General features: G+C 39.2%; 1 protein-coding gene across 1 annotated transcript in view; it reads right to left on the bottom strand.

Annotated features, from left to right (window-relative positions):
* Positions 1-26,385, bottom strand: part of PIEZO2 (piezo type mechanosensitive ion channel component 2) — a 314,668-nt gene that overhangs the window by 112,058 nt on the left and 176,225 nt on the right. The window contains 2 exon segments of the mRNA XM_080580333.1: positions 13,249-13,462; positions 16,443-16,653. Of these exon segments, the coding sequence (XP_080436459.1) occupies positions 13,249-13,462; positions 16,443-16,653 (425 nt within the window).

Here is a 26,385-nt window from a genome sequence, read left to right as displayed (position 1 = left end):
TAGGCTACATGCCAGGAATTCAGACCATGCTGGGGCTCATGATCACTGATACAACACTTTTATAGAAATAGAAAAATACAGGGAGGAAAGAGTTGGGAAAGTTGGATGAAGTACGTTAAGAATCCCAAAGAATTAGGGTTAAGATGAATGAGAGGTATTTGGCCTCACTTTTTTTTTTTTTAATGGAAAAAAAGAATGAACAGGAAAACTGGCATTTATCTTTCCAAATTGTGTTATACATAAGAATCCACAGAGATGGAGCTGATCTTCCACACCTTCTCCTCGGCTTAGTAGGGCAACTGTGTAGGGAGATACCGCAGACATAGATTTCAGTAAACAGCTGGGTGAAAGTTATTAAATTTATCCACTTCTGAGTAATACAAGCTTTAAAAAGCATTGCAAGTATTTTTAGTGCTTAAAAGACCTAGACCCTGCTTTGATTCAGACTTGGATAATTCAGAACTGGCTAAATGGAACTGTGCCATCTTAACAATAACAAAAAAAATCTGATTGTTTGGGTTGAGAAGAATTATGATAAATTTCAGCTTAACAGTTAATAACTTTTTTGGAAATATCTGAAAACATAAACGAAGACTGGAAGTGTTTTCCTTCAAAGTGTTGCTATCACAACGCTATAATACAGGCGTATATACAGTGAATATAGGCTTGGTGGGTAAGTAGATCATTCTAACTTTTGTTTTAATGTCATCATATTTCTATAACTCTTTAGCAGATGTCTATGCATTTATTTTCTACCAAGTCTTGGTTTCCATAGCTTCTATTGGATCAAAGCTTTTCTGGCAATGACAAAACCAGCCCTGGTATATCTCCCACCCTCTTCTGAACATCGGTGACTTTTCTTTTAAAGGAAAACTAATTTCAAACACACAGCTATTGCATGAGAAACCTCATGAAAAAAAAAAAAAGAAAAAAAAGTAATTTAAAACTTGTGTGCTAATATCATGCATATAATGAGGACAGAGAAAAATTATGAGCCATTAATCCAGGAAGCTGCAGAGGAGAAAGGATAGCTTTAAGGGTTGTGAATTATATAAAAGCTTGCAAAAACTCCAAATACAACACAAATCTTTATTCTGAGAGAAAAAAAAAGGACCATATAAGCAGCCACAATAAAATCACTTTGCTCTCAAGTGAATTAACAACTTTAAAACAGGATGTTAAATCGTATCTGCTACAAAACCTGTTTTTTAAAGTAACCAGATAATGGAATTTTCTCTGAGACTATGTGACTGGAAGCTGTTAAGGACTGGACATCCATTAAAAATGACTGAACTTCAGACTTTCAAATACTTCATATATCTGAAATAAAGCAGCTGCCCTAAGAGGAATTTAAGTCTGAACATAAGGATTTGTGAAATATACCACATTTCATCTAATAATTGAGCTTTGTAGTGACCTCTATTCCAAAAGCTCATAGTATGCTTTCATTGCCTTAGAGGCAGTAACTTCCCACTGTTATCACTAATAGTAGATGTGGGTCTATTAATGCCTTGTTACTTAGACAAAGCCTATCTTCAAAAGCCTGGCATGAAGAATATTTATCTTATCAGTGGTTTTCCTCTCTGGATCCCCAAACTGTTTCATTAGCCATGGTAGAGCTCAGCAGTGCTCTGAATTTCTGGTGAGTGTTGATCTTGATCTTGACCTTTTCAGTACATCAGTAAACTAGAAAAGCAATGATGTTGCTGTAGCCTTTGGGGACATCTGCTGGGACTTCCTGAGGTGAACATCTGCTGAGGAAATACCCTGAAGCAGCGCCTCCAGTATCTTTCCCCAGTTCTTTAATCCCAACCTGACAGCTGAGTTGCCGTCAGAGGGAGGACCACCAGTTAGGATGGCAAGAAGGTGAAATGGGGATAACGCTGCAGAAGACATTGCTTTAGGGCCCCTAAAGCTAGAGTCTCTCCATCAGCATGACCCTCTTGCACCAGCAGCTGCAGTGTCACTGCTTTGAAAGCAGCCCTGGGGCCACCAGCCCCTGCCCCAGGAAGGCCACAGCAGGGCCAGACTGCAGCTCCCCACAGGGAGCCCCCACATCTCATAGGGCCCAAGGTATTCAGATACCCCATGCTCATTCCCCTACCAGAAACTTGCTTGTGGAGGTATTTTCAAAGCATTCCAGCTACAAACAGGAGGCAATTCAGGAAGCACTAAGGTTGCCACAGAGGCCATGGCCACGAAGGTTTCCCTTTGCCAAAGGGTGAGCCTGGACACCTCAGCACACAGCAAGAGGCACAGCTTAACAACATCCGTCCGTGCCAATTAGTAACTAAGGTTATTGGTTTCTCAAAGTCAGTTGGCAGAGCTGCTGAAGGGACAGGAGAAAACAGTCCGACCTCAGAAAGTATAACCCAGGCAGAGCAGGGCATCTGAAGGGAGGACAGCCTGCTCCCAAAACTCAAACAGGTAGTGCAGCCCACAGACAACCTTCTTGTCCTAAGTTCAGATGCTGGAAGAAGGATGCATTTATGCAGCGAGATCTTTGAGCATAATGCTTCAGCAGGAATCATTTAGGAAAAGCAGACCATGCTCAAATAGCCCTAGTGAGCACCAGCATTTAGCAGGGTGGTGCTACCTGGCCAGAGCGTGCAAGTGACCTGGTACAACAGCCAACCACACAACCACCTGCCTGTTTAAAAGATTTACTGTCAGCTCTTAGAATAATGTATGCAGAAGAACAGAAAATGTTTCAAAATGTAGCTCCACACTCATTTCAACTTTGGGGTAATTTGGTCTGTGATCTAGGAACCTAAGGACAGAGACTGCAGCCAACAACTTTGAGTTTGAGTCCAAGCTCTGACTATCTGGGGGGGTTATGCAATTCATCTAACTTTTCTGTTCAGGAATTTTTCCACCTCTGAAAGGGAAGGATGATACTTTTCAGTCACATTGGGACAGTCTGCTAGGTTCAGTGATGCATGAAGAGGATAAAGAGATTTTCCACTTACTCAGTTGGCAGTGAAACATATTGGAAAAAAAAAAAAGCAGTTGATTGAGACCCAAATTAAGAGATTCTGCAGTAGAAAATATGAGCAAAGAAGTGTTTTTCTTATATATAGCAAATATGCTAAGGCAGAAATATAAATTGTGATTCCCACTTATTTTTAGAAAGGAAAGAGGGAAGGGAAGGGAAGGGAAGGGAAGGGAAGGGAAGGGAAGGGAAGGGAAGGGAAGGGAAGGGAAGGGAAGGGAAGGGAAGGGAAGGGAAGGGAAGGGAAAATAAACAATACAGCATGGGAAAATCCCTAATTAACTAATTGCGCAACCAAAACTGTGCAACACAGCCATTTTTAAATCAGTTGTAAACTGTACCTCATTGGTTCAGTTTTTAAGTTACCACCTTCAGCTAAATGAACATAAGCAAGAGATGAATTGCATCCACTCTGAGTGTTCAGTGTAGCTGTTGTAGACCGCTTCTTGTGCAGACAAAGACTGACTCCCCTGTGTGTGCTTGATGGAGATTAGTCAGGACTGCTTTTTGTACTACCTCTGAGGAATGTGGAATGATTCCTTTGCAAACATTTATAAATTGAGCTGAAAACACAAAGAGTTCCATAAGTGCTAAATATCTATCATCATAATTCCAGGGCATGCCATAGCATGAAAATAAAGGCTGGCAGACAGACCTCAGGAAAACAGTAAAGACAGGCTTGTGGTGCCAAGAGAAGTTTTCTATTTATAATCCATGCCTGCTAATGCCACAAAGCAGTAACAACCTGAATCTGGTAGGAGGGGAGTTCTTATATTTGTTATTTTTCTGTCCTTTTTTTTTTTTTTTTTTTTTCCCCAGGCATTTGATTAGTGATCATAGTAGGCAGACCTGTGCTCTTTCAAAGCAAAGAAAATTACAGGGTCACTTCTTCACAGGCATTACTTGCATGTCCACACAGGGACAAGTGGACAGGCAGGGAACATTCCCTGTGACAGGCAGGGAACCTGTATTCAAACCTGAGTGTGAGTGTGGAAATCATAAGATGCATAGTGTGTAAGGTGAGATCCATCTCTTGCTGACTGTGAACAGGGCTTCTTTTAGTACAGAGGTGTGTTGGGCCCAAGTTGTCTGAGTGGGTGCAAAAGTGGGAAGGCTCTGTGATGAGTGATTGCACACCCAGTTCAGTCAAACAGGCAAATTTGTCGTGGCACAGTGGCACTCCTAAAATCTTTGTCACCTCTCTCCATTCCTTCTACCTCAACATCTCAATGAATCTGAAGAAGCAGGCACCTTCTGCTCTTCTTACATTAATGCACAGCTATCTGGGGGCAGAAGACAGCAAAGAAGTGGCAACTTGCCAGCATTATGTCATGCAATGGTGACTGATTTTATGTTTGCAGTCTAAGTTAGGTTTCCGGATACAGTACATGTTGTTGGGAATGCCAAGACTCCCCCCTCTGCACTAACGAGAACCAACAAGGGAAAACCTGTCTCTCCTGTGTGCAGAACGTTGTTTTTGAAAGTACATCTGGTCTACATCCCTTGGTGTCTTTACAAGGCCTTAGCGTGCCTTTTGGTTTTCATCCCCTTCCTAGTCAAAGGGAAGACAGAGAGAAGTCAATCACCTGCAGTGCAACACCAGTACCATGAATAAAGTTGTGCCTGCTTCTACTGAGGCTGAATTTGGCACTTGGTGTGGGGCAAGAGTTACGGTGAATGCCAACGGCTCCACTGTGAGGGTGGAGAGCCACTGCACAGACTGCCAGAAAAATTTCTGCAGTCTACTTACTAGTTCATCTGTTGCTTTTCCTAGAGAGTTTCAGACATGCCGTAAATCCTGGCACAAACAAGAATTTGCTGATTTTAAGGAACTATGGTATGCACTGAAAAGAGATGGGTATTAATAACCAAGTGAAAATCAGCAAGGGCTACAAATTCTCCCTAGTAAAACTGGTAAGTTTACACTGATTTCCCTGTTGTCACTACTGGACTTCCACCAAAAACTGAGCTAACAATTTTAACTCAATGCTGAGTACAACTCTGCTATAAAGCAAGCACAGCATGCACATCTATTACATGCCCACTAATAAGCAAATCTCCAAGGATTTTCTTCTGAATAAGCACTGAAAGAGGTGAACTCATTTTGGATGAACCTCTGAGTGCCTGTGTGGCAGACACGAAGCTGGAAATCTCACAGGACTGAGCAGGTTTGCAATACCTCCAAGACTTTCTTGCTGCACCTGACTGGGAACACCACCAGTGGTTCTCCTGTTGCATTTGGATTTTCTAGACAGTACTATTGGGACGGCTAACAGTGAGAAACTCAGAACAGGCAAAAATTAAATTATTTTTCAGTCTCGTAAAAAGATAATTTTGAAATGAAATCCTGAGCCAGATTCAGTAAATAGGACCCTTTCTTTGTCAGTCACCTTGAGCAGTTTTTGATATAACCCACACCAGCCTGTTCCAGTGAAGTAAAACACTGAAAAGGAATGAAAGAATATTAAGGTATGTTAGGAACCAGTACTTCTTCCTCATAGGAAGACGAAACAAACTTAATGGAGAAGTTTAGAAGACTTCCTATGAATTTTCCATTATTCCTTTTTTTAACTCTTATTTGCAACTCTTTTGCTGTGCTGTCATTACTTCAGGTAACGACTCATCATCCCTGGCTATAGGTGTCCTGTAAATGATGTAGAGGATAGTATTGCTAATCCACCTATTTCAGAGCAGCCTGTTGTTACTAGCTATCAATAAAAATAAAATTTCTTCACTAGGTTTATGCAACTTCACTTGCCATTTTATTTACCTTCCTTGTTCAGTGAAGTAGGGGCTAGACAGCCCATTCAAAGTTCAAAGCCTCATGGGGAATTTGCACAGCCCATGAGCATAGGGATGAAAACCTTGTAATTTCTGGTGAGAAGAGACTGAAGAGAAATACTGCTAACTTCATCTGTTGAAGTGAATGGGATCAAGGGTGGCAACACTGTTTCATGTTCATAAATCGCATTCAACAAGTAATGAAACAGCATAAAGAAGATGTTAACTAGATCACTGAATACAAAAGACAGCTTTAAAACCAGTTATTGAACTATGTGAAAATGAACCTATAGTCCCCAGCCTTTTAGATGAAAATGCTGTTTGCAGTTTTAAAGCCAGTCGACCTTTAAACACACTTTGGACAGACTCTTCCTATGGGGATCCCTTCTGAGAGGGGTCTGCATGTGCTGGGCTCCCTGGTATCTTCAGAGGAGCAGAGGGGGTCAAAAGCCAAGAGGTAACCTGTACTGTGAAGCTTGTATTGCAGTCAGGAAACCAAATGTGTGGAGGAGTAAATCAGACATATGATACATGCTACAGAACTGTCCCCTTGCTATGGGTTTGCATCCTTCACCTTCTTTAAAAGAAAGAAAATCTGACATGAAAATTAAATGGGTTTTATGAAACAAAATGAGCTTTGAACCTCACAGATTTTGTTATGTGTAAAGATGGGTGAACTCTGCTGTAAAATCTCCAAATCAGCAAAATTGCTATGCCGTTGATGGGATTTCTTTGCAATTCACTAGCTCAGCCTGCAGCTGAGCCAGGCAGCGATGCACAGCAGCAGGACAGTGGAAGCTCCAAGTGGGACTGCCTCTAGCTGCAAGAGCACAGAGAGGAGCAGGACTGCAGCACCTTTCACTGTGCAGTCAGGATTACCCCCACCATGGGTCTCCTGCACTGCTAATTAACAGAGAACCATCACGTCTGTATGGCTGAGATTTCACTTTTGCCTATTCTGAACTACAGTTCAGGTAGTTCATAATGAAAAGTGCTTCTGAAGGTGAGCGGTAATTGACTTTTTACTTGGGGATTTAGCAAAAGTTTGCACCCTCCCTTTTTTATTTTTATTTTATTTTTATAAACTGTATTTTTTACTTGTAGAAGAATAACTCATTTTCCCAAGGTTTTCCCATGGACACATTGTGAAAATTTTCTGTGAGTGACAGACATCTGAAGCATTATAACAATGAAATTTATGGGAACAAATATAAATGATTCCTCAGAGCTGCCTAAATCTAAGACAGTACTCCTTGTCCCTTCTTTTTTTCATGTTAACCAAATGGGCTTGGGCTTTCATTGGGAGGGAGGGCAGATAACAGGCAGGGCAGGCATAAATGAAGATATAATAATGAGTTTCAGCACTTGGCTTCAAGTGCTTTAAGAGCAGCTATTTTTTCCTAGTATTCTGTTTCTGCCTCCATCAGCAACTGACTGTTGAAATGGAAATGCTCCAGGTCATAGAGAACTTTCCCACTTCCCTAGGACTCCCATTAAGTCCACTCATTCCACATTATGCCTGTCTGTCTGGGTCCACGGGAAGAATGTAAAGCATCTCCACCTTCCAAAACACCCCCAGTTCTTACTGTTCCAGTAAATAAAAGTCTGAATTCAGAAATCCAGGGTATGATTCGTGGGAATATTTTAAGACAAAGACCCTGGTCACTACACTGACTGAAACTGGGTTATGTGGTCTTCTTTACCAATCAAAAAGAAATGGCATCAGCTGAAAACCTAGCTTAAAATAAAAAATAAAAAATAAGCAACTCCAAAAAAGTTTCCCTAGAGGATGTCCCAGTTTTCAACTTGAACTTACCTAAAAACCCTCTTTATGTAGCTACATTAATTGAGTAACAGCAATATCAACAATTTTTCAGATTTTAAGATATAGTTTATCTTGTGTATATTTAAAATAGATTTCATTATAAATTGAAGCCATCAAGAACTGTTACAGATCTCCTCCTCCAAGCTTTCTTGTTCTTGTTCTGATTTTTTCCCCATCTTAATCCTGTTGTATTGCTCTACTTTGTTGTAACGAACAGTCTCAACTGTCCACTCATTGTTATCTTCCATGGTTGCTCATGAGATTGGAGTCTGGTTTTCAGAAATAAAGTTTGTGCAGTTGCGCTGCCCATGCACAAGAGCTTTTATATATGACCTTTTCCTAATGAAATCTGGTCAGCTTCAATTATATCTGACAAAAAAGTAACAGTTTTCTCAATCTTATGAAAATCTAAGCTCTTTTTCTTTTTGAAAAAAATAGTATCCCTGTAGAGAGGAGACAAATGCTCCTACCAAAGGAAAGGCTAGTGAACGTACCCATCCCACATTAAACAAAAGCAAACACATGGGAAAGATTGTCTCAACTGTGGCAGTCTTTGAATATTTTTGGACACCAGATATAGATTATTAGGTAGTTAATATGAAATTATATTATAATGAGGACTCTAAAGGTTCAGCTGATAGAAAATGGACTGTTTACTGTGTAGTACAGAAGTGTTTTCTAACATTATATTGAGAAACTTGCTTTGTATAGTGCACAAAAACCTTGGATAAAACATCCTTTGCAGAATCACACAATTCAGAGCTGCACTTGCCCTGGGCTACCTCATAGTTTAGAAAGTGATTACAATAATAGCAAGGATGATTGCTGTCTTTTGTCAACAGTAATCTGAACTTGCATTTCTAAGCTGTTAACAGAATCATTCAATTCCTTTGCAAGATAATTAAAAAATATACAGATAATGAAACTGAAGATAAAGCTCTAAGAAAGCACATAAACTAAAGCCTTCTAAGTGGTATTAACAGTCTCCTATGCTGTGGTGCATTACATAGCTAATATGAAATTCAGCTGCAAAACTCTCATAAGAATAAGATCGATTAGCTAAGTTCTGCAAGAGAGAAATCCTTGTTCTCAAACCCAAACCAATCAGAGTGACAAAAGCAGTGGCCAGCACGCCATGGTTTGGAACTCACTCTGCAAGCACAAAGTGTGCCTTTGCTGACAGAGGAAGATGGAAATGGAACAAGGGCAGAGCAGTATCCTTGTACTGCACGTCTCCAGAGGTCTGTGCACTTGCAGTGGGTGTTGTAGTGCCATGGTGGTAAGTGACTGAAAAAAAATCAGTCAGAAGGCACAAAAGCTGTCCCAGCCAAAGGGCAGCTTAATATAAGATACATAAATGAACTTCAAACACTCTGTCTTACCAAAGCTTGTTACTAATCATCACCACAAACCCTATTTAAAAATCCTCTCCTTGAAGAGATTTATAGGCACCCTTCAGAACAAAATTTCCTGTTGAAAAGACAGCCTTAGATTAGACTTTCCCATTCAGATTGCAATGAAGCTATCAGCTGTGTAATTCCAAATTCCCATTCACTTAAAGAAGTTGTGAAGTAATGTCCTACTGTCAAGTGGCTGACACTCCCTGGACTTCCAGGTTTGCCTCACTTCATAAGCGTGATGACTTCCCACAGATGACACCATTTTTACTTTTTCAAACATTACTTGCCTGAAAACTAAACACCATGTAAGACAGATCTAAAACTCTAAGAAAGCACATAGGTTTTAACTTACATCTGATTACTGGATCTTGAAACAAACACACTCACAAACAAAGTTTTGGACAGGAATAACTTTACTAACTCAGGATAAACTTCATACCACTGCACTGATCTTATTTCTTCATGTTGGCAAGGCCTTATCATTGCCCTAATTACATCCTTTTTGCCAAAATAAACATCATCAGGAAGAAAGGAGGCAGCAATCTGAAAAATGGCAAACATTATTGCATATTTTTTCAGGCTGTAACACCGTGTACATAATTTCCAAAGTCATTTTAGCTCATTGACTTGTTTTTATTAAATCAGGTGAAATGAATTTTATGGCAGAAATATGATATTTTCAGAATTTTGTTTTAAATGGATGCTTCTTGCTATTGTTTTCCCACCTCTGCAAATCACCAATCGGCAACAGAGCAGCAAGTCAACACAGAAGGTCAATATTTTAAATGGGGATATAGAAGGAGCGCGAACACTTTATTTGGCAGAGGTGGGTTAGCATATAACCAGTGTTAACTTAAGCAACTAGATAACACCTAACGGAGAGGCCAATTTGGCCTTATTGACACCAGTCCCCCTGAGCCATTTAGGACCACTCTTTCCAAGGCAGTCAGGGCATTGCCTTGAATGACAGCTACTCACTTCTCTACTATGGGCTGGTCTGCAGAAGAAAGACTGTAAGCAGCAGAGGAAGCTTCATAAAAGCTCACCACTAGTGTGCCTATCCCTGACACATCGGCTATACTTCAGATTTTCAGTACCCTATATATTCTTCAATCTGCAGACTCCATTGCACACTGGATGGCATTTAAGTGTGTGTTTGTGCTTATGTCATTTCTGTATGTCCATAGCAAAACCAGAAAGTCACTATAGTAGATTTCAAACTTTGTAGAAGAAGATCAGTGTCTTTACGTTTGATAACAGCAATAAGGCAAATACATAGGGCTGTGTTATCACAATATCCTATTGCAGGGCAGCGGTGGAGGTAGTTTGCTTACAGAATCCCATAAGGTTCCAGGGCAAAACATCTAAGTTCACCAGAGGGGATATATTTCCCTGGTTTTATTTCAGACCACCCCCTTTCAAGAAAACTACTTTCCTCTGGTGACACTGTTCAGTCACTTCTTGCAGTCACAGCTGCTGAATTCTGAGTGGAAGCATTTTTAAAAGGAAGAAGCAGCACAAGCATGATGCAAACCTAAGCTGGAAAATATTAACTTGAGAATTTTCCAGCTTGTTTACGTATAATTTAACAATCTAGTCTGAAATCAATCGACACAGTGGTGAACTGAATGCATAAGTATTCAGAGACAACACTTTTTTTGTGGAGCAGAAACATGCCTTATGCTCTGCAAAGAGAAAAAATATACACCAATAGCCCAACAGCAGTAATTTTCACATCTGTCTTTGCATCCGAGGAGAGTTTAGCCTGGGGGACAAGCCCTCAAAACTTCCCAGAGAAATAAAAGCCCTTCTTTATGTTTCCTTTCCCCTTCATTTACAGATAAAGGTCTATTTATAATGGCCCTAAAGCTAACACATGCAATTACATGTACCTGTTGCAAATTTTTGCATACAGTGAATATTTTTCAACTAAATAAGGAGAGTTCATACAGCTAAGTATAAGAACAATCTTTTGTTCTCCTTTTGCAAAAAACAGGCAATAGCATGTTCTGGGTGAGAATAGCAGAGAAAAATACTGAGAATCAGATTCTTTTCTCAGCATATAATTTACCCATGAAAGCCACCCACTAACATTAAAGGGAACTCTGAATATTTAGCTTCACTTTAAACCAAGATGGTAGATAAAATAGCAAGGTATCAAATTTCTTCTAGGATGAGAAATGCTAAAATACTTTTTCTGTACCATTCCAGTATGTGTCTCTCATTTTCCTCTCCTCCAGCCTCTGCTTACATCCAAGTCCTACTCTAATCATTAAAAACCTTATTAGTGGCTTTTCTGACACTCAGATTTGCAACCTCCAAGCACTGGTAACACCTGTCTTGATGCTCTTCAATCACCTCTCCCTAAAAGCAGATCAAAGAAAATTCACACACAAACCACGAGTAAAGAAAGAATATAATCACTACACCTCCTGTTGAAGTCACGTTCCAATACAATTTCCTATGTAATTTAGAACATCAGTTCTTCATGTTATATGTATAAAAGACAGTACACAACAGTACCATTTCAAGAGGAAGTCAACAATAAGATTACATGATTTTTGCTTACAAAAACTAGCAAGATCAATAAATGTTCCAAAGCCCAACATGAGAATTTTTTTTATCCACACTCTGAAGGTGCTTCATTGAAGATAATTTTTTTGCAATCTTACTTCTCATTTCAAAAAATAGTGACTAATACAAAGTGCTATATTTTCACTGAATGAAATTTAATCATAATCTGTAAAATTTACAAAAATAACCTAACATAGGAACTAAGCTTGAGACTAAATTAATTGAAAATTAAAGGAAGTTAAAATTAATAACAAAAATATTAAAATGAAGAAAAGAACTTTTACAAATGATGCATCTGAAGATTTTTTATAGCAAAAATGTTGTGAAACATACTTCCTCTCCAGATAAAGTTTTACTGCTGTCTGGTGATAAAACATTGTGAGATGATAACTTCATATGTAGATAGATAAGAATTTTTGTTTCTTTATTAATACACAGAGAAAGTAACATGAAGATTTTAGGGAAGTTGTGAATATTTTAGCAACTCAGAACTGCTAGAAATCATCCATTCTCCTATATTGACCTCTAGGTGGCACAAAAGAACGTAAACGAAGTAGACCTTTTCTGATTTTCCAGGTAATGCTATGCCCTCCAAAATCAGCCTCCTCCAGTCAGCAATTCCAACATGACAGAACACACATTTATTAATCTGTACTAAATAAAATGTCAAAATAAATATTAAAGTACCAACTACTGTAGCTAAGCAGCTCATTTTTACTGCTCTTAATGAAGTACACTGAGATATAAATCATTAATTGATTCACCCCGGTACGTCTGATATCCCTTCACTTTCAACTTATAATACTTATAAGGAACAATAGGCTTACTAGAAATAAAAATAAGTTTTATACTTAATTTAATTTAAGGAAACACTACAGGACTATAAACACATACCATTAAAACAATTTGCAGTCATAATTCAGCAGGAAAAAAAATAGTAAGGAATAAAACACATCCATTACTTCATCTTCTTTTAGACTTCAGTATAAAAGCACATAAAAAAATTAAAGGGTCGGCAAAGTCACATCCATTCAATATTTACTGCGGCAGTAACTAGAAATTAATTTGCTTTTTGACCCAGAAGTGATGCAGCTGTTGGTATGAACATAAGATCAGCATGTTCTGCATGACCACAGAGAATTTTTATATTAACAGTCTAGTATTATGCACAGCAGATGAAGTACCACAGCAGCCCTCAGTCTCTGCACACAAGGATGGTGCCACACATTCATTTTGCCTCAGTTAAGACACTACTATGTTAGACCTCAGAATATTTCTTTTCCTCTAACAAAAATGTACATGCATACACTGCCTTTGCATCAATACTGCCACTGGTTTCCTTTATCTCCTGTCTTAGTCAAATCCTTCTCACTCACATTTGAGCCTCACTAAAATAAAAAATAAAAAAAATATAAAATAATAATAATAAAATCACCTTGCCCTCCTAACCTGCCCCAGCCCTCTGTATACAATTGCCCAGACAGGACTGTCACCATTGTATCATCCAAAATATTCAGCCTGTTTTGCTTCCACTCTTCAAAGACTGAACATGATGTTTCCCAAAGTTACACAGAAAACTTGTCAAAGCATTATGTGGAAGACCATCCGCATCGACATGTGGTAACAGAGCATTGCATCATATGTCCACAACTAAACAAGAAAGGGATTTCTCTCACCTGGCGTAGAAATCTTTTGGTGGAACAACCTCCTGGAAGAACTGTAGCTGGTACAGATAAAGTCCAATTATGTGCCCCGCACTGAATATAGCCATTAATACACACAGACAGCTGAATATCAGCGGATCAAATACTTGGCAACAGGACCACCATGTGCACAGGCCCAAAAATACAATGAAATACACAGCTGAGGTCAAAGATGGCACCATCATACCTGTCAAACAAAAATGTGAAGGGTTGGAAAAGTGTGGGAAACACCAGCATTTAGTTAATACTTATGTCTGACAAGCGTATTAAACAACTTAATCTAGTTAGGTTTATGCTAATTATTAGAATTAGCTCTTAAGACTGCTGTTAGCTGGGAGACTAAAAGGATCTTTTTCTTTTTTTTTTTTTTTTCTTGATTCACTTATTCTGTACCTTTGTTGCTCCAAGATGAAATCTTCTCTCACATTTGTAAAGATGTTTTGCAAAGCATGGAGAAAGCCAGAAATGTGGCCGCAAGGCCAGCCAATGGAGACACTGTGCCTGAGAGCACTGGCATATTGGATTTCAAAATGAACTGCAAGTACAAGATGCTAAAATTGCATGATGGATGAACAGTGAAAAGCCTTGTCATATAAATCTTGAGATATCTTGAGTTATTAAAAATGAAAAAAAACTGATACATATACTGAAAATAAAAGGTATCTAGAAAATATTCAGTAGATTTTTTATTCTTTTGACTTTTTAACTCATAGAAACTTGTAATTTGCATATGAAAAGTACTCTGCTGTCTTACCTATGTATATTGATTTTGCTCTTACACAAGTAACAAGAGTATTTCACTTGTGAAAATGTCTGATTGGTGAAGGAGATCCGATGCTCTGTATGTATCCCACAAAAGAAATGATGAAGCACGAAAGATATACACGTCCAGGAGTGGAAACCAGGAGAAAATGATATAGACAGCTTACATCCAGCTTAGCAGTTTAGTGCTGTCACTGAAGTAACAGTACTGAAGCTAAGAGAACTATGTAGAGAACTATGTAGGGATGGCTGCCCCCACTTATTTTTAACTTCTTTACTAGTGCATCTGAACGCTGCCTTCCTTCAGGACAGATCTGCAGGTTCCCGGTGCCCCGTGGCTCCGGTATGGCCACAGCTACCTTTGCTGTGTGTGCTCCAGGGGTCAGGATCAGTCCCTGACAGACTTATGACATGCCCAAATGGTAGCCCCAAACATTTCTGTCCCCAGCCTTTATGGAGCAGAGTCCTTGCAAGTCCTTGCAAGGCAGCAGGGGACAGAAAGGGTCTCAGAAGGCAGGGGGCTTCACTCTGGAATTTAATGGCAGAAATTGTCAAAAGCTGGCCACAAGCATGGGATGCTAGGCAAAATGTGTACTATAAGGATCCTTACCCATGGTAAATTTGCTTGAGTTTCATTCTTGCAACCTTTTACATCATGCTTCAGACCATGTCTTTAGCCTAGGGTGTTTGTTTCTGCTCTGGCATATAATCTGCTGGCTTTTCCATAGGCTTGCAATTTTAAAAGCATGACAGAACCGCAGGGATCATCTATTCTGACTGTCACAGTAACGCAGGATATACAATTCTACCCAGTAATTTCTGCCTCAAGCCTATAGCTATATCTTTTCTTCCTTCAAAGAGATACTTTGTCTTAATTTAAACACTTTAGGAGAAGGAGAATATGCGATATCCGTAAATAAGTTGTTTATAATGGCAAATTACTCTGGCTGTGAAAAATTCAAAATTTATTTCCGGTCTCAAATTGTTTTAACTATTGGATCACATTATAACTTCTGCTAGATTAAATGTCTGCCACAAATATGTAGGTTCTTTGTACCCTTGTCAGTACTTTAAGACTGCAATCAAACCATCATTCGTATATATATATATTTTTTTTCTTGGCACAGTGAATAAGGAAGTATTTAACTAATTAAGCTTGAGGTCTCTCTCTGGAATATAGGCTTCCCAGACCTCAAGCTCTTTTTGTAACTTTCCTTTGAACACCTCCCAGTCCTCAGTGTGTTTTGGAATTACGCAGACAAGTTGCCCAATGCCACCCTGAAGAAAATGCCTCCTACCACTTGTGTGTGATACTTCTGCTTCGTCCTCCATGGGTTATGTTTTGTTTATACTCATGCAACTTAAGAAAGGCACTGAAATAATTTTCATTTGCCTATACCTGTTAGCCATTCTTTTTCATGGCATCTCCCTTCCCTGATGTCATTCTCCACAGTGATCCACATAGCCTATTTTTTCCCCTTTTTAGATTTATTACTTTGAATTTGGCTACGTGTAGGGCTGTCAGACGAGTTTGCATTAGTGAAAGAGCCTGCCTTACCAAAAAATCCACATCAGTCCTGTCCTTGTCATCTAACACACTTGTATACCACCTTTTTATATTTTATATTCCAGCATACTTCTGTGTTACGTATACACTTATACTTCATATGTAGGGATCCTGTTCAAACACCACAGTAGGCAGATAAATACTAATTTACAACTGCAGGAACGTATGTTCAATTAATTTACTACAACCAACAACAATTTTGTGTGCTTCTTTTCTCTCTGTAGCTGATTATGTATTACTAAAGAAAATGTTATATACAATGTTACTGTATCATATCAAAAAAGCTACTTCTACCAACCAACACTGAAGTCACATCAAAAATCATTGTGAAGTCTGATATCACTTTCGTTACACCCTGCGTGGTTCACCTATTAATCACTTTTCTTTCTTTCTCTCTTTCCTTTCCTTCCTTCTCTTTCTCTGCCTTTCTCTTTCTCTCTCTTTCTTTCTCCCTTTCTCTCTCTCTTTCATTCTCTCTTTTTTTTAAAGGCTATGCAAATACAGTTCCTTTTTACACTTGGAACTGACAGTACCAAACCTATAAATTCATGTTATTGTCACTTATAATATGCAACCACTCACCATTTGGTTATAACAGAAAATGTAAAAGTCATATATGGAATGATAGGTCCACGTAGTCGTAGTAGCACAAAAAAAAAAATAAGCAACTCAGCGTATTCCAATGCCTGCCAAAAAGTTAATTTAAATAAAATCAGCAGCAATTTCTTTTCCCTTAAAAATTTCCATTGTTATTCCCGCAGGTGCCAAAGCGCTGAAAACTCATTTGTTAAATGCATAATCTAATGGGCTCTGGAGGAAATTTTTCAAATGCACCAACCTGCTGAACCAAGTAAAATTGTAACAACAACTTTTCCAGTGGTGGTTATCATGTTGCCAATAAACTCCCTCAGTTTGGATGCTAGGGAGGCGATTCTACGCAGCAGTTTTAATTTCATCGTTTCCTCAAATTCTGCTTCAACACCGTCTTCATCATCCAGGTCTTCTTCATACATCAAAGCATCGTCTGGCTCCAACTTTTCTCTTACAGCCTAAATGAGGAGGGGTAAAAAAAGAGAGAATGCAAGAGAAAGAGACAAAAAGAGATATGACATTATATATATATATTATTTATACAATGAAGTCTTCTTATAGTCTTTGACTATATGTAAGGAACAAGAGAATTATGAAAGATGTACTAGAGCTAGAGTTGTACATTGATGGCTCCCACTTCGGATCCGTCTCAAGAGAAAAGGATGTTAAGAGTTGTCTCTGAGAAAGGCTTCAGTCTTCCTACACATGCACAACAGGCTGCATGTTCATTTCCATATGAAATTTGATCTGGTTTGCTCAGCTTTCTTTCCATCTTGCAACGTATAATCTCAAACTCCTCTCTGGGTCAATGGCTTTGGGTATAAGCTTCATACACTAACCAAAAGTGCCCTTCTTCATCTAAAGATGCTCCTAAAGCATCTAAAGATGCTCCTAAACTAACCTAAATTTCAACCCTTTCTCAGACTTTTAATGCAAAATCTGAGTGTGAGTGATCTGAGACAGAACAAGTGCTGAGATAAATGGTCAGATAGCTCATGGGTGACAGAAGGGCAGGCTGGGAGAGAAAAACTATATCCAGCAGAGACTCAGGGAAAGAATGAGAAATGATGAGGTTGGCTGATGTTGAAAAAACAGGAGAAAAAGTCAACAAGAGAGAAGTAGTGAAGGCTTGAGTGATCTGCAACAACTTAGCATGGGAAATGAGACCAGTGGCTTAGAACTGCACAATGGAAAAAGGAAAAGAAGGGAATGGGAAAAGGTCTCTCATACTTGAGCAGTTTGTTAGGATTTGGCAGTGGCCTTCACCATCAAGTCTCCATCGTATCTTGGAAACCAGAAGACATACAGAGCTCGAGTGATGCAGACTAAATCATCAACCCACTGTAAGAATCACCAGGATTAGCAGGAGGCCCACCCAGAGATACCATTTATGGAAATATTAGTCATTCACAGGGGCACAAAGGGGCACATATACATATATACATATATATAAACATATATAAATATATATAAATATATATAAATGTAATAGTTTTGAGCCAGAATCTCACTCTGTAATATATCATAGCTTCTTTGGCACTAATCTGAATTTATATTAGCTAATGTTCTGGCCAAGCAGTATCTTTGTGTGTGAAAGTGAGAAAGAGAGATTATTGATATTTTTCTTTAGAATAGCAATATTATATTTATTGGTGACTTCTGGCAGCAAAATATTCCACACTGACAGATAAGATTGCAGTAGGAATAGCTGAACTCTAAGCCTGCTTAACTCAACCAAATTCTTCAGTACCATTTCGTTATGTAGATTCCCAAAGGGAATAAAATTCTCTCTGGGCTCCTTTATTTCACCTCTAAGCTTGGTGCCAACTTTCTCCTTCTACTTTGGAGCATTAACAATGTTGTGAATGCCCAGAAAAAGCCCGCTCATTCTCAATAGCATCTATTTTACAGACAATGAAATATGTATTAAAAACAGTAGGGCTGATCTGGGAAATCTACCCTTCTTTTGGACATAACTGGCTATTTCACTAACTATACGCGTTTCAGGACATGCAGCACAAAGAAGTTTACAGTCTGTTCATTGTTGCAGCTCCTTTCTGAGCTCCTGTTTAGACAGGAGCTACTTAAATAGTCAGAAACAATGGTGACAGTAGTCTGAATGATAGATACTGCTCTCAATTCTACCACAGCTGTTTTAGTGAGAAGGGCAAAAGTAATGATCACTTCTTCTTAGGCTGGATTACTAGATAAATCTGCTCCTCACCTAGTCCTTTTACGCTCAGTCCTGCTCTTCCTAGACTGGCTCTACTGCTCTGTGCCTTTAGCTTAATATTTTTCTAGTAAACTGTGAAACTTTCAACAGTGTTCACGCCCCAAACCAAAGAGAATCAGTGGGATTGCTGGGTATTTAGAAGTTATGAAACAGCTCTCCAGCTATACACAGGACCTGTGTGAAGGAGACCATTGTTTCCTCAGCTAGTGCTTTCAACGTCCTAAAGACAGCAGGCATTGAAACGTGTAATTCCTTAAAATAACATGAAAGGAATAATTTCAAAATAAATAAGATATTCCAAGGGAGATTTTGAGGACAGGTATCTGTATAAATACCATGAATCTATACTGAACATGAAGATAAGAATCATACATTTTCTACAGCTTAAGGTGAATAGGAGTTCTGTCTAAATTGCTGAGATAGCACTATACATATGCAGGAACAAGACATAAAAGTCCGAAGAGTCACAACAGAAAATAAAAATATATTATCCGTATGGAAGTAGAAAAAGTTCTTGAGGGAATAATGTAACAAAATTACAATATTTTCAAGTCTAAATTGGAGGAAAAAACACTATACTTTCAAAGTTCAAAATAAATAAGAGGACAGAGAAGTAAGAAAATCATGTAAAAACAGCCCAATGAAAGCTGGGACTTTAACTTTTACTGTATATTCCACCTCATCGCAGGTGCCGAAAGTTGAATTTCACACCTCACTGTCATCTTTTTTTTTTTAGATTTTCATATCATAGGAAAAAAAAATATGATCCTTTTTATCATCATGATAAAAATGATCCTATTTTTTTTACTTGACAGGACTAATCACTCTTGTTTCATTGATCTTTAGGCTACATTTTGTCTTAACAGTTCAATATTAATAATCTGGTATTGACACACATGACACAGCATGCCCAGGGAAAGGCACTAGGAGGGAGACTACTTCACTTAACTAGGATACTGCTGAGAAGGAGATGATGGTCTAAACTTTCCTTTTCATACGAGGAAGCATAGCTAAAAGCTTGAAAGTTGATGAGTTTGGTGAGGCTGGCCAGGCCCTCTGGGGGCCCCCTGCCCCAGCCCCCTGCCCCAGCAGGGCCACCCAGAGCAGGGTGCCCAGCACCACGTCCAGGCGGCTTCTGAAGGTCTCCATGAGGAGACCCCACGGCCTCTCTGGGCAGCCTGTGCCAGTGCTCGGCCACCCGCACAGCACACAAGTGCAGCCTGCTGCTCACAGCCTGTGCCCGCTGCCCCTTGTATGGTTACTGGGCACCACAAAAGGCAATGGGCACAAATTAGGGGGTTAGCTTCTGCTAACAAACTTAGTCAGTTTCTGCATCTCTGTTTGCTATCCGTAAGTGCTTTTAAGGACAGCTTTACCCTTATTCTGTCTCTCAGTGGTCTTATTCATGCCATTCATTTTCAGTGAAAAGACTTTGAGAGCTAAACAACTATAGGTTTCACTTTTTGTATACAAACCTATCTCTTTGCAATTTGGTATCCAAGGTGAAGTGAAGTATCCGGAAGGCTGTGTTCCTTTTCTGAAGCAGCTGAAAGGCCATGTTCCAGTGTATATCAAAAAGACAAACTTTGGATTCCCCCGGTCTCATATCCGCCACCAACCAACTGGATTAGCTGCGATGGCTTTCCAGCTTTTCACATTGAACACTTCAAATTGCCAATGGCAGGCAAACAGTGAACAGCTTTTACATCCAGCATGGTGATAATGTGCCTGTTGTTTTAACACTTTCTGATGATTAAATAGCCATGCAAGTACACGCTCATCACAGAACACCATTACTCCAGTCAGGCTGTTTCGCAAAGCTCTTTTTACTACGTGGATTAGTCCAAAGCTACAAACCCATGCTACATAGGCTACAGTTAGAAAAATACTTTTACTTCCATAATAAATTACTTATTATGCAATTACAGGATCCCTGTGGATGCTGATTAAATCAAATAAACTTCTCCATTCAAGGAGTATAGAGCATTTGTGAAGTCATAAACATGTGTTTCCATGACCTTTGCTCTGCAGAGCAGGGCCCCAGGACTTTTTATAAACAGTCTAAATGCAGTTTAGGTTTTTCAGCAATCGTGTGCAAGTCCCAGGAGTATTTATTGTAAAACATTTTTTTAAACTGCCAAATTGAGATAGAGCACAGGCAAGGAAACAGTATCGCCTCTGTGGCAGCTACGGCAGCTACTATTGCGGCCAGGGCCAGAATGTCCATTAGCTACTTTGGGGGCTGGTTTATTAACATCCAACTTTTACATGTTTCATCTGGTACAGTATAAACACTGCTGCATAAAGATATCCTCTAGTCCCAGAGATATATTTACTAACAGGAAGCTCTAACTCCAACCAAAAGCCCATTCTTGCTTCAGAACATTCCTTGCTTTGTACCTGTGTTTACTGCTATTGTGTCTGTAAACACAAATTCGCTTTTTAATTGACTTTACAATTCTAGAAAGGAAAAGAATGCAATGCTTCAAAAATCCAAACGAGCAACAAAAACTAACTAAGGACACACAAGTCTCTCCAAATGAATGCAAATTCCACGGCTGTGAATGCACTGCGTTAATTATCAGCACCTTTCAAGCATGCACTGCTAAGCTCACAAGAGTAAGTTCTCATGAGAGTTCAGGTGCTTCCTCCTTCCAGTTGGCTGATAAATGCTGTACAAATAGCTTCTTTTGCAGTATTTTGACATTTCCTCCCAGCCAGTACCAGGAAATAAACAGAGAGGAGTGTGAAAATGAAAAATAAGGCTGAGAAAAATGTACAGTTAGGTGAACTTTGCCAACTTTTTTTTTTAACGTGTTGCTTCCAGAACTTTTAACAATTGTTAAATGGATTCTGCTGTGTCAGCTCAATTTATGTGTATATTATGTGGGCACTTGAAAAGCTATAGAGAGATGCAGGCATGAGCCTCAATATCCAAGTCAATGTTGAGATGACTTCTTTTTTTCCAGTGTCTGGATCACAGGCAGCAGAAATGTAACCTGCAATTATATGTGTAGTAGTGTCCTGGTTTCAGCTAGAATACAGTTAATTTTCTTCCTAGTAGCTGGTACAGTGCCATGTTTTGGATTTTTGATGAAAACGGTGTTGATAACAGAGGGATGTTCCAGCTGCTGCAGAGCAGTGCTCGCACAGAGCCAAGGACCTTTCTGCTCCTCCTGCTGCCCCACCAGCGAGGAGGCTGGGGGTGCACCAGGAGCTGTGGGGGGATACAACCAGGACAGCTGGCCCAGGCTGGCCAAGGGGATGTCCCATACTGTGTGGGGTCATGCTGAACAATAAAACTGGGGGTGGATTTGGCCAGGGAAGCTACCATTGCCTGGGGAGTGGCTGGGCATCAGTTGTTGAGAGATGAGCAATCATGTTGTCTATCACTTGTCTTTTTTTTTTAAAAAATTCTTATTTTCTTCCCTCTCTTATTAAACTGTGCTTGACATGAGTTCTCACACTTTTACCTCTTTTTGATTCTTTCCCCTACCCTACTGGAGGGGAGCTGCATGGTGCTGAGCTGCCTGCCAGGTTAAACCACCATAGGCAGCAGTACCTGAGATGGCAGAAACCTCGCATCCCAGCAGCACCCCTGGTGCTGACAACCCCTTGCTCCCAAGGCAGCCTGCCCATCCTGTGGTTGCACTCTGCACAGAGCCTCTGTGAGGGAGAGCCTGAAAACAGCTCTGGAGGAGCAGGGTGGGAGCTCGCTGATTTAAGCACACTCGTGCTGCCTCCACATTACCATCAGGGCTGCAGAGCTCACCCCAGCAAGCAGACGCTTTCTGGAGCCTGTTCCTTCCTGGGCCCCCTCTGCAGCAGCCTTACCTTGTAACTATTTTGTCACCTTTAACTAGAGATGGTATTTTTATTCTGTACCTGTGACAGAGTAGCACAGAACCACTTTATTCGACATCTTTTATAAGCCATTCAAGCTGTTACTATGATAAATCTTCTGGAATTCCCCTTCATTAAAAATAAAAATGTAACATATTGAACTGCTGGGTTTAGGAATCACCTGAGACAAGCTATATGATTCAACCATGTTAGTGCCAGAAGAACTATAGGAATAGACTGTCTCTCTACTATCACATGGTTTTAGTTCAATTTCCTCCACAGTGCCTAAGCTGGTGCACTCAGTTGAGATGGACCATATCAGAACATGGCTCAGTTCCTACTTTTAAGCTTGCTCAAAAAGCCTTTTTGTATCCAAAAAGCTCTTAAATATATATTTTTAGAAATGAGATAGTTATAGGACTAGGAGGAATTCATTATCTAACTAGTAGTAGGAGCAGCACCTCTAAATATACCCTAAAAATGCATATAGAAAAATTAATCAGAATAACATAATATTCTCTAGACAGACCCAGCTATGAGTCTGGAAACAGAAATTTAAGTGCTATTTATTTTACCATCAAAGGAACTGCAAACCCTAATGGGATATAAATGACTGGAGGTTTAACCTGCAGTCAATACTAAACCACACTAAGGTAATCATTTATTGAATTTCTAATTTTGCAAGAAAGTGGGGAACTCCACAGTCCTGCTGAAGCATCAACGTGTAAGGAGTGAAGCCCGCCTGCTTTTTCAACCATAGAATAGATACAAAATCTTTCATACCAATAATTTCCATGTCATTCAACTGGGGAATTGTAGAAATGGGGCTGCCCAGCAAGAGGATCTTCTTTAAGAAGAAGTGCTCAAAGCAAGCTCAGATGGGTCTACAGAACCTTCCCCTGCACATGCATAGAGGAGGGAGGGCTGTGGACCACAAGCCCAGGCAGAAGAAGAAAACCACTCTCAGAACTCAGCAGTCTACACTCAGTCAGTACTTCACTGAGTAACTTCAGGGGAAAAATCTGCTAAATGAGCAGAACTAATCAAATGTGAGACAATTGCAATAAGCATTTTGGTAGGTGTTAAGTAATAAGAGAGGCATTTTGGAATTTGAATGGTATTCTAAAAGTTATATTACACTGAAAAGTCCTAAATTAAGTCCTATAATCTTAATAAAGAATTTTATAACTGATCTAAAGCATGCTAAATCTTGGGTTTACAGTCTACATAGGACTATATAAAATTGACAGGGCTGTGCCATCAAAAATAACTTCCAACATCTTTGCGGGGTTTAATAGTAATAATGGACATGCATTGCAATAGTAAAGTCTCTTTTGGGAAAGTCATTCATTACAAAAAAATGATCAGGGTATTTACTGGAAGCACATAGGGACAGTGTCATTTAGAGATTCAGAGGAAATGAGGAAAAAAAAAAAAGACGACCATAGCTCTGAAGCAGGATAACAGGAAGACAACTCATTAAATCCTTTATACAATAGATATTGTACTGAGAGGACCAAAGATTATTTCACTTCCCAATGTACCTACCGCACCTGAGCAAACATCAAGTGATTTCAGCACAAGACTCACTTGGCAAATATGGAAATACAGTTTCACATCTCAGCTTCAAAAAGCTGTTAGGTATATAAGCCAAATGCAAAAGAGAGGGGAACTCACAGGCAGAATTTAGTGGTTTGGCCTGAGATGATTAAACATGGTGTTTTAGTGAAAACGAAATAGGAAGACTCGGGTTATGACTACAAGGCACAATTCAGTACGAACTCTAAATGAGCTACTGCAGGTATGTGAAGCTGCATAGCACCCATATGCAGTAATTCCTGGACCAAGAAATATACACTTTGTACCATTATCCATCTTGCTGAGAAGCACAATAAATAGCCTGACTGGAGTGCTGTGGTTATTGCAGTATTGCCTCAGCTCTTATAGATGTAGCCTGGGTACTTCTCCTGTGCTGCTCTACAGAGCCACAGATTACCGGGATGAACAGGAGAATGGAATATCTAACCTACAAAAGGATCCAAAATTGCTTGATTTCTTTCATCTGGCAAAAAAAGCACCAAAAAAATACATCTTTTCTCCCAGAATATCAGGGAAATAAATGCTGGAGAAGGAAAGAATATATTGAATCAAAAGAGCACAAGAACTAAAAGGGTTATAATGCAGTTATGAATACATGTACAACCTAAATTAGAGGTTTTCTAACCACCAGAAAAACAAAATTACAGAACATGACTGTGCCAAGAGCAATGGGATGAAGAAAAACTGCTCTGTGTTCAAGATGGTGCTTCCTGCCTTCCAGAGGGAATTGTATGATACAACTGCCTGAAACACTAGGAGAGTGAATTCAGATCCCTTCTTGAACTGTGTTATTCATCACTTAGACTGTCCAAAGGAAACAATATTCCAGTATTTTGCTCTCCTGGCTGACAGCATTGTACCTAAAAACTCAGAACTGAGGACTGTTAGGAGGGCAAACCAGTAAGTCCAGTGAAGAGCTGCCACAGGAAGAATTTCATCACGCATCTGTCCTGTTTCTAACCAAATCAGGACAGGTTCATGCTAAACAGGACAAGTTTCATGCTGAACAGGCTAACAGCATTTGGTAAAACATAACATATTGCACGATACAACATCATGTAGCTGAGGCACTGTTGTAGTGTAATTGCATATTTGTGTTAAGACTTATCCAAAGACACGTGCATCAAACAAGAAGCTAATGTAACTTGTAAACTTTTGACCCCCATTAAGATAAGATGCATTTGAGTCGTTACTGAGGGAGGCAGCTGGGTAAGGTCTGGCAAACTTCACTACTACAAACACTGCAAGCATAGCGATAAGGGAACCTCACCTACTGTCTTTAAACCACAGAAATAAGGTATTAAATCTTACTCACACCACGTTCAAAGCACACTAAGACTAGCTGGGTCTGGACCAATTCTCCAGAGGTCAAAACTAAAGAAATACTTATAATGTCTATAACATTTATAATAATATTTATTATTATTATATTTATAATTTTTATTAGAAAAGGTGAGCTGTACTAAATAGAGATGCCAATGAAAAAGAAAAAAAAGACAAAGTAAAGAGAAAAAAATAAAAAATGAGGTGTCATCAGTAAGCTAAAACAATCCAAGATGTTCCTTTTCTACCTAAATTTTTTTTTTCCCTCTTTGTCACTTGTAGCATTTTCTGCAATAGCTGGAATGCTTATTTACTGTCCCTGAAGAAAAGCAAATAGTGAAGGAGCAGATGTAGCAGATGGAGGGAAGTCATGGACAGAGGACTCCACATCACTGAGAGCTAATCAAGCCAGATGAATGTTTGATTCTGATAAAATAAAGTTAGATGAAGATACAAAGCAATAAATAATCTCAGGAAAACTATGCTCATCCCAGGAAAACAGGATGATCATCTAGACAGGGTCATGGGCCCCACTGTAAAAAGTTCAAAGGAGACCAGACCTGCAGGCACAAAAAATAGTGAGACATCAGCAACTACAAGGAATAGGACATCAGATCTTTCCCAGAATTGTGCCCTAGTCTGAACTAGTTCTCCATATTACACAGGATGTCCAGGTAGATGATGCACTAGTAGATTCACCCAATCTAACAGTCTCTGAGTCTAACAAAGAATGAAATAATACCATCATTCAGATCAACAATAAACCTTGCCTGCAATGCTCAGGCATTGATATTCCCTGTAGCTCAAGAGGATATTGCAGAACTATAGCTGTTTCAGAGAAAAAATAATGAAAATGACCAAAGAAATGGAAAAAAAGTACAGGGATTGCTTACCTTTTAAAGAAAAAAATATTTCAGATAATAAATAACTTAATTTTTCTTATACCATCTCACCTTGTTTTACAACATGTAATACAAGGGATGTTCCATAAAATTAAAGGGTGTTAAGTTTAAAATAAAATCAGAGAGAAGTTATTAAATTGTGGAAGTCTTTGCTTCATGATGCTACCAAAGCCAAGAAATTAATGAGGTTTTAAAAGGGACTGGATAATTATATGTTTAACAAGATTATCCAGAGTAGCTATAATTAACAACAAAATTTTTGGAAGGGATATGAAACCACATGTTTTAGG

This window comes from Anser brachyrhynchus (assembly GCF_964034855.1).
Source record: "Anser brachyrhynchus genome assembly, chromosome: 2".
In the NCBI taxonomy this organism is placed as follows: domain Eukaryota; kingdom Metazoa; phylum Chordata; class Aves; order Anseriformes; family Anatidae; genus Anser; species Anser brachyrhynchus.
The sequence above is the reverse complement of the archived record's forward strand: the minus strand, read 5'-3'. Positions and strand labels throughout refer to the sequence as shown.